Source organism: Lithobates pipiens, unplaced genomic scaffold (genome assembly GCF_037356315.1).
Source record: "Lithobates pipiens isolate NorthernLeopardFrog02 unplaced genomic scaffold, aLitPip1_a1.2 Scaffold_3, whole genome shotgun sequence".
NCBI lineage: Eukaryota > Metazoa > Chordata > Amphibia > Anura > Ranidae > Lithobates > Lithobates pipiens.
Window position 1 is genome coordinate 108,789,625 of NW_027507790.1, and position 24,424 is coordinate 108,814,048.

General features: G+C 45.8%; 1 protein-coding gene across 3 annotated transcripts in view; it reads right to left on the reverse strand.

Annotated features, from left to right (window-relative positions):
• Positions 1 to 24,424, reverse strand: part of GRAMD2B (GRAM domain containing 2B) — a 207,060-nt gene that overhangs the window by 59,962 nt on the left and 122,674 nt on the right. The window contains exon 1 of one of the 3 annotated variants that reach the window (XM_077462170.1): positions 7,466 to 7,765. The exons of the other annotated variants lie outside the window; for them this stretch is intronic. Within the exon in view, the coding sequence (XP_077318296.1) occupies positions 7,466 to 7,548 (83 nt within the window). The 5' untranslated portion in view covers positions 7,549 to 7,765. Of the gene's footprint in view, positions 1 to 7,465; positions 7,766 to 24,424 lie in introns of those variants that run through there. 3 annotated transcript variants of the gene reach the window in all.

Consider the following 24,424-nt stretch of genomic DNA (forward strand, 5'->3'; position numbering starts at 1 on the left):
TTTAATTCAATACATAAATCTGTTGCTTGGACAGACATTTGTCATGGAGACATGTGACCATTCTGGAATTCTAAATGGCATCCAAGAATGCCCTGAATGATGTACTAATTCAGTTTACATCAAAACAGAAGAAAAAAAAATATGATAATATGATAAGGATGATATTGTAACACTTCCCCCTTGCAACAATGAATCCCTTAGGAGGCCATGTAGAGCTGAAGTCAGGCCAGCATCAGCTGGTTCTATAGGTTATTACATCAAAAACTTAGTTTAGCGACAAGTGTCAGAATAGTACTCCAGAAGCAAAGTATATAGTGTTCATTTTTGTATAGAATAGGAAAGGGTTGGAATAATGCACCCAATTTCAAGCAAAGGAAATCTAAAACAGGAACGATTAGACTACTTTCACATTGCCCTCAGAACAATTTCCTCTCACTTCTACAAGAAGGTTAATCTTCTCAATGGGACACAGATGGCATATAAACCACACACCATCATGTTAAAATGTATTAACTTAATTTAATATTTTTAAATCTGGCGATACTGCCATGAAAGTCCTTGTTCAAGCACTTCCTGTTATGAGGCAACAATACTCTGTCCCCGCCTCTCAAAATACTATGTTGTCACTGTCACTTGGACTTCAGATGGAGACTACACTCAACTGTTTTAGTACACATACAACCATAGTCCACTGCTGTCACCATCAGGAAAGCCACCCTGAGAAATGCAATGCAGCCATTGCACGTAGATTTGCAGCAGTTAACTACAGCCAATTTTGACATCTCAAAAACATTTTAAATATATTTTTATATTCAAACATTTTATGAAATCAGAGGCCCTGGATTATAAAATGGTAGTTGCAATACAAGTCGGATATTTTCGCTGCGGTTTATCAAACAAATTCAGGAGAAAAATAAAAACTTAAATGCATTTTAGTAAAACATAAGATATTGCGCTGAGTAAATGGATACCAAATGTGTCAAGATTTTAAATTTTGCAAGCCTGTGAAATGGCAACAAACTATGGTACCAAAAAAAATAAATAAAAAAACCTCTATAGGTAACACTTTAAACTGATACCCCATGATCAAGAGCTGAGGGGGCGGAGTGGAACGCATTGGAGCATAGCCTGCTAGGAGCCCAAGAATGTCATTCATTCCCATACCAGTGGGTCAGCATTGATGTGTGGCTTCATACTTTGCTTGAAGCTTTAAAAGCCTTTATAGGTCACCAGTTTAGAGTTAAACATGAGCTATGGTGCTAGAATTATTGCTCCCACTCTGTTCAGGGTGATCTCTCACATTTGTGGTGCAGTTACCGTATACACGGGCAGGTGGGACCTACGTGCTTAATTTTAATCTAGTTGTACTAATTTATTTATTTATTTATTTTTTTAACACAACTTTGATTGACAGCTGGGGCAGCAACAGGTCCTCTTTATGGAGAGATCTGGGGTCTAATTAGACGCTGATTCCTCTGTCTCCAAAGCGGTCAATCAAACCAAGATCAGTCTAATGGACTGCTTCACTGGCTGAAATTGGCCAGTAAACAAAGATCCAAAACCAAAGTGACAAAATCTTCATTGTTGTAAAATTGAGTGCTGACTTTAGCTGAATAAAAATGTTGGTAAATGATGGGCTTAGGTGTCCATGAAAAGCTATGGTCACCAGCCTGCAGGAGTTACAGACTACCAGACATCCCTGCTATAACCCTGTACCCGCACATCCAAGTGGTTACACATGTACAGGAATGGAGGAACAGCCCTGGCCACACGATTTGCATCCAGGGCCAACCAGTTAAAAAAATAAAAAATAAAAAGTGTACAGCCATGGCATCTGTCAGCCTACCATTGATTAGTAAGGGCTGCTGGTCACAACTGTGCACCAACACCTGTGACTTCAGGGCATGGAAACACCAAATTCTTGGAATATGACTGAAGGATTTCATGTGCATGATCCCCAAGTTGAGAAACACTAGTCTAAATTTAGCACACAGACAATCAAGATGACACTTTATAGGTGAAATCTCAGCCATGGATTGTACATGCACCAACTCCAAACAAAATCATCTCACAGTAATGCCAGGAATGCCAACAACCTGACCTCATTCCTTAATACAGAGTGATAAGCTGGAGTCACAGTTCCATGTTTGAGTAGAGAACACTGCTGTACAATCTGGAGTAACAGTCCAGTAAAAGGGCTCATGTCACATCAGGTACTCAGCCCTGTAAAGTGTGAAGAGCCCTTTGTTTATTTTATTTGCACTTGTATAAGCTGCCTGCACACAGCTCATTACAAGTGAATAGATACAAATATGCCACCAATTGTACCCATACATCACTTGACTTCAAGTGGTTGTACTGTGATGATGCCTGCAGTTATTCATGATTTATATAGCACCAACAGTTTATGCAGCGCTTTACAATGTATAGGGGGACAACACAATTACAATACAAAAAAGGTACAGGAGGGCCCTGCCCAGAGCTTACATTCTAAAGGGAGGGGGTGCTGGTGGTACAAAAGGTAATAGCTGCAGAGAATATGATGGGGGTGGCTCAGGGACAGTTAGGTGGGTGTGGGATAGGCTACCCTGAATAAATGAGTTTTCAGGGATTTCCTAAAAAAGGTGGACAGGGTAGGGGCTGATTAGATATACTGGGGTAGGGAGTTCCAGAGGATGGGAGAGGCTCTGGCGAAGTCCTGAAGGAGAGCATGAGAGGAGGTAACAAGGGAGCTAGAGAGCAGGAGGTCCTGGGAGGAGTGGACAATTTTGATGTAGATGGGGAGAGGTTGTGGAGGCCTTGTATGTTATGGTTAGCATTTTTAACCTTATATGGTGGGGTAGGGGAAGCCAGTGAAAGGATTAGCAGAGAGGAGCAGCAGTGATCAGTTAGTGAGGCATATTAGTCTAGCAGCAGAATTGATAATAGACTGAAGGGGGGATAGCCTGCATAAGGGTAGGCCATTAAGAAGAGAGTTGCAGTAGTCAAGGCAGGAAATAATCAAGGAGTGAATAAGTTGCTTTGTGGTGTCAGTCAGGCATTGCCCCGGTAGCTCCCCCCCCCCCCCCCCCCCCCCCCCAACACACTGAACATCAGGTTATGGGCAGTAATTATAGCACTAGACCTCTGTAAATCTACAGTGGTAACATGTAAAAGGCTTTTAAAATGTCACCTATAGATCATAAAATGTATGGCATATTGGCATTTGTTGCCGTTGCATGGGTGTGCAAAATTTTAAACAGGTTATGTATTTTCGTTAATGCAAAAAAGTGTATTTTCCCCCTAAAAATTGCATTTGAAAAACTGCTGCTCAAATATTGTGTAATGTAAATAAAATTGCAACACACACACACACAATGTTAGGGGGTCTGAAGTCATTTTCTAGCAAGAAATACTGATTGTTACATGTAAACAAAAAAGTGCCAGAAATGGCCTGGAGCTGAAATGGATGTATAGAACCACCCACAGGCTGAGTTTGACAGGTATACAGGGATGGGTGCATAACCTGGATGCATGGGCTCTGAGTCAGGCTCTACGCACCCATCAGACTCAGCTGTGCAAGTCAATGTGTATCTAGTCAATTAGGCCCCCATTCATATTCGGGCAATATCCAATGACATTTCAGCATTGAGTTTGTGGTGGCACCATTCATGTTGAATGCGTCTCCCTCTGCTCCAAAGAAACTCATGTAGCAAGTTTTGGCACTGAGCCAGGTGCGTTTTAACCTCTTGCCAACTACACAACCCAGCATGTGTTGGCAGCAGCCTGAGGCTGCATGCTGAGAAAGCACTCAAGCAAACTGACAGTCGTCAGTGACAGCTCTCAGTTTCTCATTAGAATCCAGCAGGACAGGCTCCCAACCATGACCAATGTGAAAGCCAATCACAGCAGTCACATGATAGATAAGCCATGCTGTTTTGTGGGCATTAAGATTTACAAGAATTTTTTTTATATCATACTTACCTAGGTGGATGCAGCATTGGTCCAATGCTGCATCTGTACCCTGCCAGCACCAACACTGAAAAACCAAGCCATTAAAGTGGTTGTAAACCCTTACAAACCACTTTGACCTACAGGTAAGCCTAGATTAAGGCTTACCTGTAGGTCCAAGAAATATCTCCTAAACCTACACGGTTCAGGAGATATTTGCCCGAAGACAGGCACCGCTGTCTACGGCGAATGCGCTGTAGACAGCGGCGCGCAGGCGCACTGAGCGCGGCATTTCCAACAACGGAGCTGCCGCGCATGTTGGCTCCCGTGCGTGGGAGTGACATCATCGTGGCTTCGCCGAATGACAGCGGCGGAGCTGCCAGACCCCACCGAGAAGATGGATGCGCTGGTCTACAGGGGACAGCGGTGACTTCGCTGGCTCCTGTGTCAGGTAAGTGACACATAATGGACTACTATGCGATGCATAGTAGTCCATTATGCTTTGCCTTTGCAGGGAATGAAAGAGGAAGTAAACTCATCAGGGGATTACTTCCTCTTTAAACACTGCCACTCAGTTCTCCCAGCTCCACGACTCAACAGCTTGCTGAGGCTGAGCCGGGTGCTAGTCCAGGCATGTGGGTGGATCCCAACCATATGTATGCAATCGTGCCTGTGTGGCCTGGCTGTGACGTCAGCCCGCTGTCTGCTGAAAACAGGTTACAGGAGTGCAGAACGCACTGTGAACCACAGAATTACAGCCAAACGAGCCTTGGCTGTGCTTTAAAGTCCACTTAGGCCCCTTTCACACAGGCATTTTTCTGGCGCTACAGCTCTAAAAATAGCACCTGAAAAAAGTGGCTCTTTTCACTCCAGTCTGAAAGCCGGAGGGCTTTCACACTGGAGCAGTGCGCTAGCAGGATGGTAAGCAATGGGCAGCGTGGCTATGCCGCTGGCAAAGCAGCGCTTTTAACCCTTTTCTGGCCGCTTTACCACTGACACCCACACCGCCCCAGTGTGAAAGGGGCCTTATTGATTGCAAAGTGTTTTTTTTTTCTTTGTTGCCCTTCATTAAAATACTAAACCTCATACTTGCCTGCTCTGTGCACACAGCCCAATCATTTCAGGTCCTGTGCCCAAGCTCCTGGCTTACACATGGTTTCCCAACTGCTCCTGTGTAAACCCACGCTGAAAATTACCGACAAGCCTGGGTCGACAGAAGTGGTGAGGAAACTGCATGTGATGTGAACAGGAATCGCACCACATTCCTGTTCACAATTGCATGCAATTCTATGCAATGTGATTTGCGCCCCCCCCCCCCCATTCATTTTGTATGGATGTAAATCGCACAGCAAGATATCGGTACTCAGCATCGGCAGATACTTGACCAAAAGTAACAGTATGGTCTCTTTAGTAATTATGTAAACAGCTGTGTCCACCACCTAGTGTGGCTTAAGGGGTGGGGGAATTGGGGGTAGGAGGTTAAGCGGTTAAAATGCAGCTCAATGGCTGATTTTAACCACACCCCCCCCCCCCCCAATGCACATGAATATCTTCACACTTATGAGACTTTGGGATTGAACAATAATAGACAGCTGTTGCACAACATTCAGATGCAACTTTTGAGGGCTTACATTGCAGTCTATGGCACTCAAGTTGCATGAAAGTTAAACCAAAGTAGCGCAGGAACCTTTTTAAAATTGCTGTGACCAAGTCGCACATATCTGAACAGTTGTCATTGAAAAACATGGAGTGCAACATCTCTTGACTTTAGTGGCCAGAGTTGCATGACAAGTCACGCAAAGAGTGAATGGAGCCCTTAGGGCCGGTTCACACTGCGGGCGATGCGAGGCGACACCGACTTGCCTCGCCACGACCTCAGCGGCAACTTGCAAATGACTTCTGTATAGAAGTCAATGCAAGTCGCCCCGAGGTCACCCGAAAGTAGTACAGGAACCTTTTTTCTGAGTCGGAGCGACTCGAGTCGCTCCTCAGAACGGTTCCATTGTACAGAACGGGGGCGACTTGTCAGATCGCGGCGAGGCAAGTCGTGTCGCCTCGCATCGCCCGCAGTGTGAACCGGCCCTAAAGCAGCGTGCCAGGCAAAATAACTTTGTCTCAAACTTTTCCTTTTTTTGTCTTTGGAACTTCCGTCCTATGTCGTCGCAGTGAGGTACGTCACTTCCATGGTTGCATCCGACCCACCTGCATGCCTCCGCTGCCTTCTGGGACCCATGTGCATCCCAGAAGATGGCAGAACCATTTAGAAAGCAGCTCCCGCATGCACGGTAGGAAAACTGCTCTGAAGCCTTCCCTTACTTGCAACACCAGCACCTGAAACCAAAAGAGGTATCAGCATGGGGTGCCGGTGTTCTGGCAGATAGTCTCCTGCCATCATATAGTGTCCGCCCCGTACTGCGCATGCGCAGTACGGAGCAGAAGCTTCGGAAAATCTCCAAAGATGGACAGCGCCTGCACCGTGAGTGGAGGTGGTAGCCCCACCACCCAAGCGGACATAGGGTTTGGAAAATTAGAGGGCCCCTCGCAGGCTTGCTTTGCGAGGCCACACTTCGGGCTCGACCTCGCTGCACTCAGCTCTTTTATATTCAGACTATGTCCACTTGGATGGTGGGGATAGAACCTGGACGCACAGCGCAGGCGCTGTTCATCTTCGGGTATTATCGGAATGTGTGTGTGTGTGTGTGCTGTGTACTGCGCATGGGCAGTACACAGCAGACACTATCCGATGGAGGACAGTATATGATAGGACACCGGCCAACATCCCCGGATAAGGATGAGCTCAGGCGTGTGCGCACGCCACACATACCAGGAAGTCACCACTGCACAGCACCAATCACAAGCAATGAGACATTTCCTGATCTCTGCAGGCACGCATCGGTCACTGCTTGCGATTAGCGCTGTGCTGACTTCCTGGCGGGCTCTGCACGTGCAGCTTGCAAAACCCACCTGAGCTCATCCTTATCCCTGGACAGGTAAGTGTCCTATTAAAAAAAGTCAGCAGTTACTCCCCCAGGCTCAGGCTGGGACTTATAACATCTGCAAGAATGTTTAGAGCTGGGAGGAATGAGGTGAAACTCTGCTGATTTCCATCATCCAATCAGGTGGGAGCAACAAAAACTTTTTTTTGTTTTTCCTTGCATGTGATTGGGTACTCTCTGTAAGGTAAACGCCACCTCATTCACTTGGAGTAAACTTTCCTGGCAAAGCGAGCAGCTGCTCGGAGTGCCTTGGTTATATCTATCCCACAGGCCAGCAGGGGACATGCCTGTGGGAGCTGGAGTCCCCCCCTCCAGGACATGCCTGTGGGAGCTGGAGTCCCCCCCTCCAGGACATGGCTGACTGCGTAGTACACAGAAATGCTGTAAAAGCGCGAGTCCCCGTCCAGTACTGTGTATAGAGGAGCGCCCATTCCCCTCACACAAACGTCCCGTACACAGAGGACACGGCCGGCCTAAAAACACCACAGAGCCGCCGCCACCCCTCACACACCTCCTCCACACACGGACTATATACTCACAAAGACGGCGCTCCTTTATAATCCTTTCTCGGGGTCCTGCTCGGCTCGTCAGGCTGCCAGGACGGGTCTGTCATGATCACCATTTCCTGAGTGTCCCGAGGACTGAACTCCTCCTGCACACACACAGCCGCCTCCCTCTCCGGGTCCTTCCCTCAGATCTCTGTACTCGGCGCCCCGAAGCGGCTCGGCCTCCTCCTTCTCTCACACGAGCAGTCAGTCGCTTTACACAACTCCAGCACTTGTAGTTCAGAGAACTCGTTCTTCCAGTCCTGTCTCAGAGCGGGAAAGCTGATTAGCACAGCAGCTGATTGCACTTTTATAACCCAGCCCCGGCTTATTACCGTAATTGTTTCCCGAATCTTTCCATTTTATATATCATGGCTTGTGAGGAGAAGTTCAGGGCTCCGTACACGGTGTAAATTATTCATGGGCTGGGGTTTTCACAATGGCTCTGCTTAAATGTTTCACTAGAAGATGAGTGAGGAGGACCCGGAGGGGGGTCTGAGGTAACCTGGCCTAGTCACAGAGCACTACACCTCACAATGTTCTGCAGAGCCTGGCACATCACAATCCTACATTCCCGCTTTATTACTCTAAAATCAGCTTTATCAGGAACTGCCATTGATTTCTGCAGTTTATAGACTCTTCATCTATAATAGATATGGCCAGGGCTGGCTAACGGGAAACGTGAACCAAGCTTTAAGACCCCGTTCATACTGGGAAGCCCATGCGTTAGCGGTAAAAACGTTGCTGGTTTTAGTCGCGCTTTTTGGCCCCAGCGGGGCTCATTTCACCCCAAAGAAGAGGTTTAAAAATGCCAGTGTTGTGGCGATTCGGAAGCACTTTTCATGTGGCCATTTATTGCAGCAGGAAGGGGTGTTTTGGGAGCGCTAAATACTGCGCTCCCAAAACCCCCCAAAGATGCTGCTTGCAGGACTTTTTCGTCCTGCAAGCGCACCGCCCCACCACATTTCACAATCAGGCGGCATGGGAGGAAGTTTTCAGGTGCTATTTTTAGCGTTAAAATGCCTGAAAAGCCCCTCAGCAAGGATGAGCTCCAGCATGTTCGCACACGCCACTTACAGAGCCCGCCAGGAAGTCGGCACTGCGCTAATCACAGGCGGTGAGACATTGTCCCGATGCGGGGCTGCAGAGATCGGGAAATGTCTCACTGCATGTGATTAGCACACTGCATACTTCCTGGCGGGCTCTGCAAGTGGGCTGTGCGAACACGCCGGAGCTCATCCTTACTCCTCAGTGTGAAAGGGGTCTAAAGTGGAGCTCCACCCAAACCTGGAAGCTCTGCTTGTTTGCCTCCCCTCTGCTGCCACAATTGGCACCTTTCGGGGGGGGGCAGGTACCTGGGTTTGACAGTTACCAGCTCCCAATTCTGAGTGATTTAGCCGTGACAAAGTCACCGGGAAGTTTGACCTCCCTCCTCCTTCCCAGCAAGGCATCACTGCCGGCGTCCCTTACAAAAAATGGCGGCAGCAACACCAGAGAGTGGATTGAAAAATCGGCTGGGGTGAAGACACTGCTGGATTTGTGGACAGGTAAAGGCCCGTACACGCAATCAGAAAATCAAAAGTAAAATGAAGTCCGATGAACGATCTGTCGATTTTCAGATTGTTAGTACGGTGCTTTCGACAGCCGATTCGGAATTTTCAGGCGACAAAAACTGGATGTGCAGACTATAAAATGTTTGTCCTATGTGAACACAACATTCGATTTTCGTTGAGTTAGTACAGTTTTCATCTGGAAAAAATAGAGCAAGACTACGCATGCTAAGAAACTAAAGAAAACATACAAACAATTCAACACATTACATCACTTCTGAAGTTAAATTCTGTCATACTAGAATTTTCATATGTTGAGTAACCTCTTCACTTGTGATATGAGACTGGCAGCATACAAAAAACTGAGGAACATTCATCTGATAATCTGATCGTGTTTGCCAGGCTTTAGTGTCTTAAAGCGTTTGTACAGTCCTTTTTGTAACTTTTATCTACTGGTAAGCCCATAATAAGGCATACCTGTAGGTAAAAAGAATATCTCCAAAACCATATTCCCCTCGGAATGAGCCGCTGACTTCAGCAACGCATGTGCACAGGGGATTCTCGGCTGAAAGTCCGGCAGACGTCAGACCCTGCCGTAAAGAAAACTCCCGCTCGTGGGAGTGACGGCATCACGGCTTCGGTCAATCACAGCGCCGAAGCCGTGATACCCGGAAGACACACTGAGGGAACATGTCAGCTCCCTCGGTGTGGACTGAGTTGTCATCGCCTCATTCTAAGGTAAGTATTTCATAATGAGCTAGTATGCGGTGCATACTAGGCCATTATGCCTTTTCTTTTACAGGTGTAAAAAAAAAAAAAAAGTCAGCGGGTTTACTCCTGCTTTAGGCTGGGTTCACACTGCTGCGGCTAGGAGACCCGGATGTGATTCGCACCGCACTGCAGTGCAAATCACATCCGATCTCTGTGCGATGCGAGTTCAGCCATACAGATAGTATGGCTGAATTCGCATCGCACCCGCTCCAAACTCGCACAGGACCCTTTTTTTGGTCCGCAGCAGAATCGGATCGCATGAGTGTTCACACCATGCGATCCGATTCCTGTCCGAGTTTGCAGATCGCACTGCGATATGCAAACTGATCTGGGGGTGTCATTAACGTTTCACTGACACTCCCAGCAGTTCGCATAGGGCAGTGTGAACTGCCGGAGGGAGGCATGCGATGCGGGAACCCGCCGCGGATTTGCGGCGTTCCCGCATCGCTTCAGTGTGAACCCAGCCTCAAGGCTGCATTCACACCTGAGCATAGCGTTTTCAAGCGTTTTTTGCAGCGTTTTTTACCGCGATTCGCGGTGTTTTTTACCGCGATTTGCCGCGAATTTGTGCAGGGCAAAAGGTCATCAATGTTAAAAGAAGAAAAACGCCCAAATCAGCCCGATTCGCGTGACAAAAAAGGGTCCGGAACTTGTTTGAGCTTCAGGCTGGGTTCACACTGAAGCGATGCGAGAACGGCGCAAATCCGCGGCGGGTTCCCGCATCGCATGCCTCCCGCCGGCAGTTCACACTGCCCTATGCGGACTGCTGGGAGTGTCAGTGAAACCTTAATGACACCCCCAGATCAGTTCGCATATCGCAGTGCGATCTGCAAACTCGGACAGGAATCGGATCGCATGGTGTGAACACCCATGCGATCCGATTCTGCTGCGGACCAAAAAAAGGGTCCTGTGCGAGTTTGGAGCGGGTGCGATGCAAATTCAGCCATACTATCTGTATGGCTGAACTCGCATCGCACAGAGATCGGATGTGATTTGCACTGCAGTGCGGTGCGAATCACATCCGGGTCTCCCAGCCACAGCGGTGTGAACCCAGCCTCAGGCGTAGGGCTTCAGGCGACTTGGAGTGGAGATGTGAACCATCTCCATTGAGAATAATGGATTTTTTCCCCTCCAGCGTTTTGTAGCTTCAGGCGTCAAGCTACAAAACGCTCAGGTGTGAATGGGGTCTAAAGCAGAGTTTTTTCTTTAAACATTTTTTACATATATTTTCTTCTGGACTTCTGTCCCATGGCTCCGCAGCGAGGTACGTCACTTCTGCGGTTCTTTTTTTTTGTGCCCTTCTCCTTTCCCCTGTCGCCTTCTGGGACCTGTGTGTGTCCCAGAAGACGACGGGACCATTCAGAAAGCGACTTGCACGACTCCCACAGTAGGAAACAGGCTGTTTCCCTTATTAAGAATGCCCCGCCTGCACCTAGAGCCAATAGACAGGTCGGCTTTGGGTTCCAACATTGCGGGCTACCTGGACAGGTAAGTGTCCTTATTTTAAAAGTCAGCAGCTGCAGTATTTGTAACTACTAGAGCTGCACGATTAATCGTCAAGAATCGTTATCACGCTTTTTTCCCATTGTGACCTTGACAAGAGTGTTTCATGATTCTGTCTATGAAAAGAATTCTCTCTGCTCTTCTGAACAACCTTCAAAAGAAAGGAAGAAAAAAACTGGACAGTCTGCCAAGAATCACAACATTTTTTAGCAGTGGAACTAGGTCTAAACATTGTATCAGTTTGTCAAAGGAATAGACTTTGTGTGTGAGGAAAGTTTAACCACTTAAAGAGGAAGTAAAGGCTAAAAAAAAACAAAACAAAAAAACACACCCTGCAAGGCAAAGGCATAATGAGCTCGTATGCCGTAGACAGCGGTGGCTGTCTTCGGGTAAATATCTCCTAAACCGTATAGGTTTAGGAGATATTTCTTGGACCTACAAGTAAGCCTTAATCTAAACCTTTTTCTGATATTTGTTGGTTTTAAGTTCAAATATTTTTTTTTTGCTAGAAAACTACTTAGAACCCCCAAACATTATATATATTTTTTTTTAGTAGAGACCCTAGAGCAGTGATGGCAAACCTTGGCACCCCAGATGTTTTGGAACTTCATTTCCCATGATGCTCAAATGCACTGCAGAGTGCATGAGCATCATGGGAAATGTATTTCCAAAACATCTGGGGTTCACCATCTCTGCCCTAGAGAATAAAATGGTGGTTGTTGCAATATTTCATGTCACATAGCATTTGCACAACAGTCTTTCAAATGCAATTTTTTTGGGAAAAAATACTTTAATGAATAATAAAAAAAAAAAAACAAACAAACCAGTTAGCCCAATTTTTTTTTGTATAATGTGAAAGATTTTACGTCGCGAGAATCGTGATTTTTATTCTAAGCAAAAAAATTGCGATTCTCAATTTTTCAGCTTGTAAAACGCTCAGTTCAGAAGTTCCAAAATACCATTAATTTCGATGACCCCTGTTCGCATATGAGTGTTTTGTCACCTGAACAAAATGCCTGAAGCTCAAAAAAGTATACAGGCGTTTTTGGCCCCATACACTTGAATAGAAACAACTGACTTGAATAGAAAAAACACTCTCCCTCCCCTCCATCTAGTGCTTTCTATTGGAAAAACGCCTGAAGCTGTAAAACACTTTTAATACATTTTTAATACGCTTTAAAAAAGCTTTAAAAATGCCAGAAAAACACCAGTAAATCTATACTCCCAGGACCGACCCTATTTTTTAGACTTGGTGTTTACAAATGAGAATCATTTTTTCTTTTTCGCTAGAAAATTACTTAGAACCCCCAAACATTATAAAAAACCACGAGCTTGGCTCACTTCTATATCCCCTCTCTGCCCAACCCCATTTAAGTAAAACATGTTTGGTAACACCTCTCTCAGCAAGAGGTCATCCTCACAGCCCCTAAGTGATTCCCTCCAGGCAAGGGATTGTCTTAGTTAGGTACATCTATAAACCAGGTAGTATAGTGGAACTTTCTAGATAACATACCAGAGCTGTTTTATGATGTCAGCTCAGAAGGTCCAGACAGTTTTCTGACACACTGGGGGTTATTTACTAAAGGAAAATCCACTATGCACTGCAAGTGCACTTGAAAGTACACTTGGAAGTGCACTTGCAGTGCAAAGTGGATTTGCCTATCGTAAATAACCCCCACTGTTTAAGCCATATTGTATGTCCATTTATTAATACTGATTATAATTGAAGGTAAAAATCATAGGCCTCACATTTCCACATCAGTTACAGAGGAGGTCTAGGGCTAGAATTATTAGGGCTAAAAATATCTAACAATCACGGCGATACCTTACATGTGTGGTTTGAACACCATTTTCATATGCGGGCGCTACTCACGTTTGCGGTCGCTTCTGCGCGCAAACTCACCCGGATGGGACGCTTTACATTTTTTTTCTTATTTATTTTACTTTTTATTTTTTATTTTGACATTGTCTTATTTAAAAAAAAAAAAAATATTTGGGTCACTTTTATTCCTATTGCAAGGAATGTAAACATCCCTTGTAATAGAAAAAAAAAAGCATGACAGGACCTCTTAAATATGAGATCTGGGGTCAAAAAGACCTCAGATCTCATATTTAGACTAAAATTCAATAAAAAATGCTCCTTCAAGGGCATTGGGCGTAAGTGATGCTTGACGTCGCTTCCACCCTCCAATGCTATGGAGCCGAGCAGGGGCCATCTTCCCCTCACTCGGCATCCAGGTAGTGAGGGGAGCGGACTTGATCGTCTCCGCCGCTACTGACGGCTCCGTTAAGCAGAGGAAGCGACCAAAGCATGGTGGGAGGGGGTGGCCATCAATGAAAGTGATCTTGCTGTGAATCCACCACAGAGAACACCTTTATTTCAAAGAGAAACGTATGCAGTTCCCGAAAATACCAGGGTTATGGCACAAATCTGCTGCCATAATGACGGTATTTAGCTTCACGTGTGCAGCGATTTGCATTTTTTGCATCATATCATGCACACTGGATGTTTTTAAAGCTGCTGTTGGCTTCAGATGTTTTTTTCTGCAGCCAGTAAACTCCCCAGCATGTTATCCTATGTATCCATGCACACATAGGCTGTTATCAGTGTTTTATGGCTGGAGAAAAACCCCAGTTTTGAACTTCAAAATGAACTTTTATGTGTATTGCTGGACCGACAATTCATTATAGCCACCAGTAGTTTAAATTACTTTTTTTTCATTTAGAAATGCCATTTTGCTGTCAGACTGTTCTAAACACGGGAAACATGTGCCACTTTACAGGCATACTATAGACACCCCCCAGGTGTGAAATTTAAAGAAATATTACATTTTTATTGTTTCACTTTAAGCATTATTAAAATCACTGCTCCCGAAAAAACGGCCGTTTTTAAAACTTTTTTTTGCATTGATACATGTCCCCTGGGGCAGGACTCAGATCCCCAAACACTTTTTAGGACAATACCATGCATATAAGCCTTTAAAATGATCACTTTTGATTTTTCCTGTTCATGTCCCATAGACTTTAACGGTGTTCGCGTGTTGGAACAAATTTTTTGCCTGTTCGCATGTTTTTGGGCGAACCGAACAGGGGGGTGTTCGGCCCATCCCTACTCACCAGCAAACAGTAGTAGTAATTGGACAGGCTTTCTAACCTTCCACCACACTTTCCAAAACTGGCAATCATCATGACTAGATCACAAAACAAATACCTGTAAATTCTTCTTCCAGGAACTAACTATGCACTGGACTGGCAGGCTTTCAAACAAAGGAATGCATTTCAGTGTATAAGAACTGTCTACATCAAGCAGGGACTCCAGAAAATCTAGTCTGGAATCTTGCCTTGTCATTATGCATTTCAAAAGATCTTCGTGCTTTTGAAGGCCTTACATGTTCCCTGATTCTCTACCTCTTATACTGCCGTGCTTCTTTAGTAAGTTTTTACAAAGTGTTTAAAATTCAGAACAGAAATACTAATATTGTATAGTCAACTTGTTTATAGCGCCAGTTCACCAGAAAATCATATTTCAATTAAGACCCATGCACGCCAGTGTGTTGCAGTCATGCACAGTAAAATGCATGTATTTACCACACGTGACATCGCACTAAACCAGGGCTCAAAATTTCAAGTCCTGAGCTACTAGCCGGCCCTTAAAGAGTTGCAAAGTTAGAAGGTTATTTTTTAATGCATACTATGCATTAAGATGAAACACCTTCTGTGTGCAGAAGGCACCCCAGCACACCCTAACACTTTCCTGAGGTCCCTCTCTGTTCTGTGATGTCAACAAGTGTATTAACTGTCCAAGACTCTCCCTCCTGGTGGGCTAAAACACAGCAGCGGCACCATTGGCTCCCACTGCTGTCAATCAGCTCTGTGTCTGAATGAGCATAAGGAGCTGTGACTCAGGTGCCCACATAGCATGTTGCTTGCTGTGGGGGCACTCAACTGGAGGGAGGGACCAGGAGAGGCGAAGAGGGACCCGAGAAGAGGAGGATCCAGGCTGCTCTGTTCAAATCCACTGCAACAGAGCAGGTAAGTATAACATGTTTGTTATTTTTATTGAAGAAAAAAAAGAGACTTTACAATCACTTTAAGGCCTCTTTCACACTAACGTCCCGTTCAGGCCCGCCTGTCAGTTTTTCAGGCGGACCTGAACGGGTGCTCCATAGAGGTCTATGGAGCGTCGGATGTCAGCGGTGACATGTCCGCTGACATCCGACCCGCTCCGATCCGAAAAAGTGTGACGGAGGAAAAAGCTATTTTTCCATCCGTCTGCAGATCGGATCGGGTGACGACGGGCACTGCGGTCCGTCGTCATCCGATCTCCCATAGGGGAGAGCGGCGCTGTGACAGGTCCGTCCCTGCGCAGTGTGCAGAGACGGAGCTGTCATCTCCCTGCTCAGCGGGGATCGGCGGAGTGATCCCCGCTGAGCAAACGGACATCCACGGGGCGGATCAGAACTGATCCGCCCCGTGTGAAAGGACCCTTAAGTGTTTCTAAAGCCAGGACCGTGCATTCACTATATCTGGTCTCCCACAGTACACAGAACATGGAAATGCAATAATTATAGTAAATATAAGCTGCTAAATACCTTTTCTCATCAGCAGTATATAGCAGTCTTGTGATTTCTATCAGTGCCTGGTTACAGCTTGTAGGAGTTTTCATACTACACTGGCTGTCCTATAAGGATGCAGGTCACCTGACACTCTGTCTGGACAGTGCTGATTGGCCCTGTGCTGATCACATGCACTCTCCCAAGTATCTGGATTTCTTAACCTGATACGTGGCATTGTCTGAGAGGGAGACATTTTGCTTTTATTTAATTTTATTCATCCCCTTTTTATTGCCATTCCACTCTCCTCTTCTTACCCCCTCCCCCTTTTTATTTTGCTCTCTTTGATCCCCCCCCTCCATTTTGTTAGTCTTTTCTGTTGTGTGATCTATTTACATAAATGTAAGCATGTTCTCAGAATTTGACTCTGGGCTCATGCACACTGCATCTCAAAGGAGCTCAAAGAAGTGGCTCCTACAGGCTTTTGAGCTCTTATTTTTTCTGCATGGAAGCTCCCCTCCATGTTAGCCAGTGTGTCCATGCACACTATGGCTTTTTCAGGCGTTTTCAGGCATATGCTCCTACAGGCAGAAAGCAACACCACCAAACTTTTGTTTATACTGTGGTTCAGAAAATACTATCTAGGAGGGTTTGTGAAAAAAACGCTTAGGCTCCATGCACACTGGAGCTCAAAAAAGCTGTTTCTGGACGCCAGATAACTGTCAGAAAACGCTGGTTGAAAAACATGATTTTATCAGCGTTTTGCATTGCCGTTAATGCATGTTAAGCGGCGCTAGTTTTTAGCAGCGTTTCTCTGCCACTATTCAAAATCAATGGTTCCCTATGGGAGCCCATTGATTTGAATAGAAGTCGCACCAGAAGTCGGATCATCATGATCCGACATGTGGTGTGACTTGTGTGCTGAGGATGAAGGAGAACCCCCGCCAAAAGAAAAAAAAATTGGCTGGGGTTCCCCCTCGAATGATACCAGACCCTTGGGTCTGGTATGAATTTTAAGGGGTCCCCCAAAAATCCATACCAAACCCTTATCCCAGCACGCAGCCCGGCCGGTCAGGAAAGGGGAGGGGATGACAGAGCGCCCCCCCCTCATGAGGGCCGCATGCCCTCAACATGGGGGGGTAAGTGCTTTTGACCAGCCCCAAAGCACCTTGTCCCCATGTTGATGAGGAGAAGAGCCTCTTACCAACAACCCTGGCCATTGGTTGTCAGAGTCTGCAGGCAGGGGACTTATGGGAATCTGGGAGCCCCCTTTAATAAGGGGGCCCCCAGATCCCGGCCCTCCACCCTATGTGAATGAGTATGGAGTACATTGTACCCCTACCCATTCACCTTGAAAAGTGTCAAAAAGAAAACACACTTCACAGATTACTACATAGTAATTTATTAGGCAGCTCCGATTTCAGGGATCTCTTCCTTCTTCTCTGTGCTCTCCGGCATCTTCTCCGCGCTCTCTGTTCTCTTCACGCTCTCCGGGCCTCTTCTGCCAGGCTCCTCCGCTATTTTCTGCTCTTTTGCTAGCGGAGCCCGGTCTTCTCCGTTGCCTTCTTCCTTCTTCTCTTCTACCGATGTTGACACGACGCTCTCTCCCGCTGAAATGCCGGGTGCGCGGTGCGCAACGACTTATATTGGCATGGGGCGTGGTCACCGGGTGATTTCATCCGGTGACCCCGCCCCCTTATGACGTCACCATCCCATCATGCCCCATGTGGTGACGTCATAAGGGGACGGGGTCCCCGGATGACATCAACCGTTGACCACGCCCCATGCCAATATAAGTCGTTGCGCACCGCGCACCCGGCATTTCAGCGGGAGAGAGCGTTGTGTCAACATCGGAAGAAGACAATGTAGAAGACTGGGCCACCACGAGCAAAAGAGCAGGCAAAAGAGCAGAAGATAGCAGAGGAGCCTGTCAGAAGAGGCCGGAGAGCACGGAGAAGAAGGAAGAGATCCCCGAAGTCGGTAGAGACACCTGGAGCTGCCTAATAAATTATTTTAAAAACCTGTGTAGGTTTTTATTTTTGACACTTTTCTAGGTGAATGGGTAGGGGTACAATGTACCTTATACTCATTCACATAGGGTGGGGGGCTGGGATCTCGTCCCCACCCCCTTTCCTGACCGGCCGGGCTGCGTGCTTGGTTAAGGGTTTGGTATGGATTTTTGGGGGACCCCACGCTGTTTTTTCACCAAAGAGGATTCCCCTTAAAAACCCTACCAGATCGAAGGGTCTGGTATCGTCTGAGGGGGGAACCCCGCGCCAATTTTTTATTTTTTATTTTGACGGGGGTTCCCCTTCATCCTCAGCACACAAGTTGCACCGCATGTCAGATCATGATGATCCGACTTCTGGTGTGACTTCTATTCAAATCAGTGGGCTCCCACAGGGAACCATTGATTTTGAATAGAGGCAGAAAAACGCAGAATAAGGCTTAACGCTCTTTTTACTCATTTAACACCTTTTACCGGTGTCTGGCATTTCCAGTACTGCTCCTGAACACAATTTTATGGCGTTCAGAAAACAGCCCATAAACTCCACTGCTGATAAATGCCCAACAACGTCCATGTGTGCATGGACACATAGGATAACATAGAGTAGAGTTTATGGGCTTTTTAAAAAAAATGCCCAAACTTCAAAAAACTGACGTTTATGAGCTACAGTGTGCATGGAGCCTTATGCTCAAAAAAGCTTAAAGGAGTTTGAAGAAGCTTGAAGAAGCTCAAAAAAACATGCACAAGAGCACAAAAAAAAAACACAAGCTTCTGCAAGCTGAAATAAAAGCTTTTAGCTGCAGTGTGCGTGCATGAGTCCTTATCGATGAATGTTCCCAGCTCCTGGTCACTTTCAGCCACATTCATACGGGTTGCATAGCCTGCCCTTTTGTTTGTGTATGCTCTGCAATCTTAGTTGTGTTCTGTAATGCCTGGTCTTACTTGATTATATGGAGCTGTCAAATATTCTTTTCATTCCGTTTTATATTTAAATTGTGGGATAAATTGTGGGATTCCTTGAACACTAAATAAAATTTATAAAAAAAAAATAAGCAAGCTAAAACGTTGTGGGATTCAGAGAAATTGCACGTTAGAATGCCTTGTCTGATTTCTACTCTTTAAAGATAAGCTGGCACTGGAAGTGTATGTGTGTGTCTGCCTTGCCTATCGACATTGTATAAACCATACCTCCCAACTTTTTGAGATGGAAATAAGGGACACCTATCAGCAAAAGTATGCAGGCATAGGACACAGCCCTAGCCATGCCCCTTAAAGTGGTTGTAAACCCTTACAAACCACTTTGACCTACAGGTAAGCCTAGATTAAGGCTTACCTGTAGGTCCAAGAAATATCTCCCAAACCTATACGGTTTAGGAGATATTTGCCCGAAGACGGGCACCTCTATCTACGGCGCATGCGCCGTAGACAGCGGCGCGCAGGCGCACTGAGCGGGGCATTGTCGATGACGGCAATGCCGCGAGTCTCGGCTCCCATGCGCATGCGCGGGAGTGACGTCAACGCTGCTCCGGCGAATCACAGCACCGGAGCAGCGAGACCCACGGAGACCCACCAAGAAGATGGATGCTCGGAACTACAGGGGACAGCGGTGACTTCGCTGGCTCCTGTGTCAGGTAAGTGACACATAATGGAATACTATGCGATGCATAGTAGTCCATTATGCTTTGCCTTTACAGGGAATGAAAGAGGAAGTAAACTCATCAGAGTTTACTTCCTCTTTAAAGGAGAATTGTACAAAAATACAAGATTGGTTAAACCCACAAGTGTTTTTTTTTTTACCGCTACTATTCCTTTATATTGGCTTTTGGAATTTACAAATGCAGCAATTTAGATATCAGATGAAAGGTTTAGTGCTGAAAAACACTTTTTGATAGATAAAAAGTGCATTTTATATACATCTATATAAATCAGACCAAAACGAGGGACAAATGAGAAGAAGTGAGGGACAGAGGGACATTGCTCCAAATCAGAGACAGTCCCTCGAAATCAGGGACAGTTGGGAGCTATGTATAAACACATACAATGATTCAAGCGTAGCATTTGTATTGGATGTGACAACTAGCAGACATTGGGCATAAGGACGTTTGGATCATAGTTACTCATCTGAATGCCCATTATTGCCTACGGGCACCTTGGGGTTTTCGCCTTATTCAAGTCTCTACTGGGCCTGATTCTCTAAAAACAGAGCACTGCCTTTATGACTGTTGTCTCATCTTTAGAGTTGTTAATCAGGGAGGCTGGGTGATTTACATTTTATGCAAAGAAAAAATTGTGGACTGGATTGCGCAAGCCCAACATAAAAAAGCACCAGACTTTATTGGCTCAGCATGGGAGACAACCAATATTTATAAAATATCATAAGCTTTATTAAACATATTAAAAGTACGCAGGTAAACAAATATAAAAAGAACTACTCTCAGTGACCTAAACAGCAGGGTCAAAGATTAAGTACTCTGCTATAGAAACCGGAAACTCTACATATACATTACAGATAATCAAATATCCATAGTAATAACAATAATTATGAATACAGCAATGTAGATCACTGGTAAGAAGGTCAGTGCGTTTCATGCATTTTTCTGAGTGTTTCAGGTGTGGCTTGTGGAAGTCAAATCTATTTTATTTTACCACATTTTAAAGCAGATCTCACTCTAGGTGCAAGGCTACAAATCTGAATGTTTTATAATTTACAACAAATTTGATATAGAATATGTAGGAAAAAAAAATGTAAAAGCCACATTACAAATGACAATAAAAACATAGAGCATTAGACCCTATACACAGTATTAGATTTTCTGCAGCTTTTTGTCTTCAGGTTTACCAAAAACATATTATGAGGTCAAACCTTAAGAGTTTCAATTTGTATGCAATCAGGCAGGCCCTTGCACTACACGCAAAAGGGGCAGCTGCCCTGGGCCCTGTCATTGTTGTGGGGCCCAAAGCAGCTGTCTCATAATTGACAACTATTCCAGTTTAAATTCCCTTGTTCCTTGAAGTTTTAGTCCCTTGCTGTGTCCTCATATCTCAGTGTGAAGTGCTGGTACTAATGCTGCCCAGCTCTGCCCTATGGTTGTGTACAGATGACTCACCTGCAGACCCTGTGTTTACATGTAAATTACCAGCATCCATATGTAAATAGCCGTGTAGCGCCGGCTCCTGAAGAGCACGCGCTATGTGTTTTTCTTATTTAACATTCCTGGAACCGCAGTTTGGTTTTGGGTTCAATTACACCAAATTATGGTCTCAGTACCAGTCTAGCTGAATTGCACCGTGTTCTGCTTGGCTATAGGTGGCGAAGTAAAGCTTGCAAAAATTGCGGAATGCACGGTACTTAGTACGATCACCGGAAAATCTTTCAGGCGTAGGTACTCGTGGCTCAGGAGGAAGCATCACTACGGAGGGTGCAGATGAAAGGCCGGTGGAAGAAGTTCCTTGAGGATTAGATGAGGAGGAACTTGCTCCTCCAACCTTGAGTAACCTTCCTGGAGATTCTTTACGGCTTGGGTCAGACCAGCCAGATGTCTGCATAGTTCGTCCATGGGGGAGGCCCCCTGCCCGGACTCAGTCATGGCTGCCTGATACTGTCAAACTACCACTTACCATACCGGTGAGTCCGCTTGGGCAGAGGGTGGTCTCCCGTACGTGTCCGACTTACAACCCCTGATAGAGTAGACAGGTGGCTGAGAGTGCGGAGTGGTAAGAGAGCCTGTGGTGTGGATCCAGGAGCAGGAAACACTAGGAACTCCGAAGCAGCAGGTATTTAGGCAGGACACAAGCAAACTAGGTGCGGAGCAGGAACTGAGCAGGCAGGTCCGGGTACAGGCAGGGTTCAGCAACAGGCGGGCAGCAACGGTACAGTAGGAGTAGGCAGGAGTGAGGTCAGAACAGGCCGAGGTCAGGTGCAGGCAGAGGTCACGGGTGTCCAGGAGAAAGCCGGGTCGTCAGGAGATCGGGAAGCAGAAACGCAGATACAGGCAACGGAACAGGAACCGGGGGGCTTGATGATCAGGCAGCACCTGAGTGGAATATGCGGCAGACCTAAATAGGCCGATTGGCGCCAAGCACCGTGCATGTGCGCGCGCCGAGCGCCAGCACACACACCAGCGTCACCCGAAGCGCACACAACAGCGCGCATGGGCGCACACCGGCGCGCACCAGCGCCCGCAGGAGCGCGCACCCCAGCGTGCACAGGAACACGCACACCAGCAAGCACCTCCACACAACGGCGCTCACCAGCACGGGCAGCACTGTGACCAACCAGGTAACTTCTCTGACAATTAGTCCGGTTTTTTTCGTTCAACCAGCAGATTGAATAAAAAAAAAAACGTACCTGATTCCAGGTGGATGGGGGAATCCATCCGCTGAGCTATTGATCAGCGCTGCAGTCTGCAGCCTGCGGCTCTGATGGAGTGGGAAAAATTCAACAAGGCAGTTGTACAGAAATTTGATTGGTAGATCAACATTTGTACAACCACAGTGCCCATACATGGATTGAAATTCAACCAGTCCCTGCTGAACCAGCTGACTTTCAATCCATGTATGGTCAGCTTGAAGGGAAAGAAGATGCTGTATTTCTCTCCCAAGAAGCTGAAATGCTGATGTTGGAAATTAGGGTGTCAAGTGTTGGACTGTGCAGTGTGGCAAAAGTGCATGAATCACAAGATTGGCTTTACAGAATTGCAAAGCCTTTAGTTGGTAAAGTAGTAAACATATACTGTATGTATTTAACTGTGCATTCAGCTGTTTGTCAATCATTTCACTTTATTGTAAATGAAAGAGTAAAGCAGAATTGCTGTGCAGAATTGCTAAAGAATACAGGTGTGCATACACAATAGCAACTATGACTGCTTCATGAACATATGTATTTTTAATCTATAAATTAAAACAAGATTTCCTAAAAAATAACACGCACAGATAAGATGTACATACACATGAATAGTGAAAGAGTATAATTAAAGTGGTTGTAAACCCTTACAAACCACTTTGACCTACAGGTAAGCCTAGATTAAGGCTTACCTGTAGGTCCAAGCAATATCTCCTAAATCTATATGGTTTAGGAGATATTTGCCCGAAAACGGGCACCGCTGTCTACGGTGCATTCGCCGTAGACAGCGGCGCGCAGGCGCACTGAACGCGGCAGTTCCAAAAATGGAGCTGCCGCATTTGTCGACTCCTGTGCGCATGCGCGGGAGTGACGTCATCGCGGCTTCGCCGAATGACAGCGGCGGAGCTGCGAGACGCCACAAGCAAGATGGATGCGGCGGACTACAGGGGACAGCGCGACTTCGCTGGCTCCTGTGTCAGGTAAGTGACACATAATGGGCCTACTATGCGCATAGTAGTCCATTATGCTTTACCTTTGCAGGGAAAAAAAGAGGAAGTAAACTCATCAGGGTTTACTTCCTCTTTAACCTTGTAAAGGTAAACCTACAGTTGAGACCATGCAGGGGTATATGATTGCTGATCTCTTTTTAAAAATGCTAGTTACCCAACTGTCCCATTTTACTGAGCTGGACTACGCATTCAGCAAAATAAATTAAAGTGAAGTCTGAGCAACTGATCTGTGCTGTGTTTCAGGTTAGTGACTTGGAACCACTTGATAACTTTTACAGCTAGACAATGGGCAGAATGAGGGGTCAGCAATGGTAGCCCCCTTTTTTCTCTTATGCCGTGTACACATGACTGGACTTTTCGGCAGACAAGGTCCGACGGTCTTCCCGATGGACTTTCGCCAGACTTCCGATGGACTTTCCGAACGAACGGACTTGGCCACACACAATCACACCAAAGTCCAACTGATTTGAACGTGATGACGTATGACCGGACTAGAATAAGGAAGTTCATAGCCAGTAGCTGCCCTAGCACCGGTTTTCGTCTGTCGGACTATCATACAGACGAATGGATTTTTCGACTGGAAAGGTTTGAAACATGTTCTAAATCTAAAGTCCGTCTGATTTTTCGACAACAAAGGTCCGATGAAGCCCACACGTGGATTCGTTCCATCGGACCTTTGCTGTCGAAAAGTCTGGCTGTGTGTACACGGCATTAGTATAGATTTGCTTTGAAGAGGTGTACTGTTGATGTTTTCATATGCACAAAGAAAGTTACATTTTTAACTTTCTGCTTTTGATAAGCTATCATGTGACTTGTTTGCTGAAGATTTGCTGATTACCTAATTCCTAAAGAGTCTCAAAAGCAATCACACAGAAGTGATCAAAGAGGGAAGGACACTGACCTACACATGCTGCTGTTAGTAAGAAAGATAACATCAATGATTATAGCAGGCATATGACAGCTATTATGCTAAAGTCAATATTCCAATTATACCATAAACTGATAACAACACCTGATCTGTAAAATTGAACATTAGTCCCCAGTAAAGAATTTGCTGGCCTTGATCACTGAACACAGAAAAGGCTGTTTTAGTTCTTAGTTAATGAAATTGCTTGTACTTGCATACTATAAAATCTTTGCATTCATGTTCATGATTGGAGCAGACTACATTATCAGGAAAGTCTGTCATATATGAAATTCGTTAAAAAATATATTA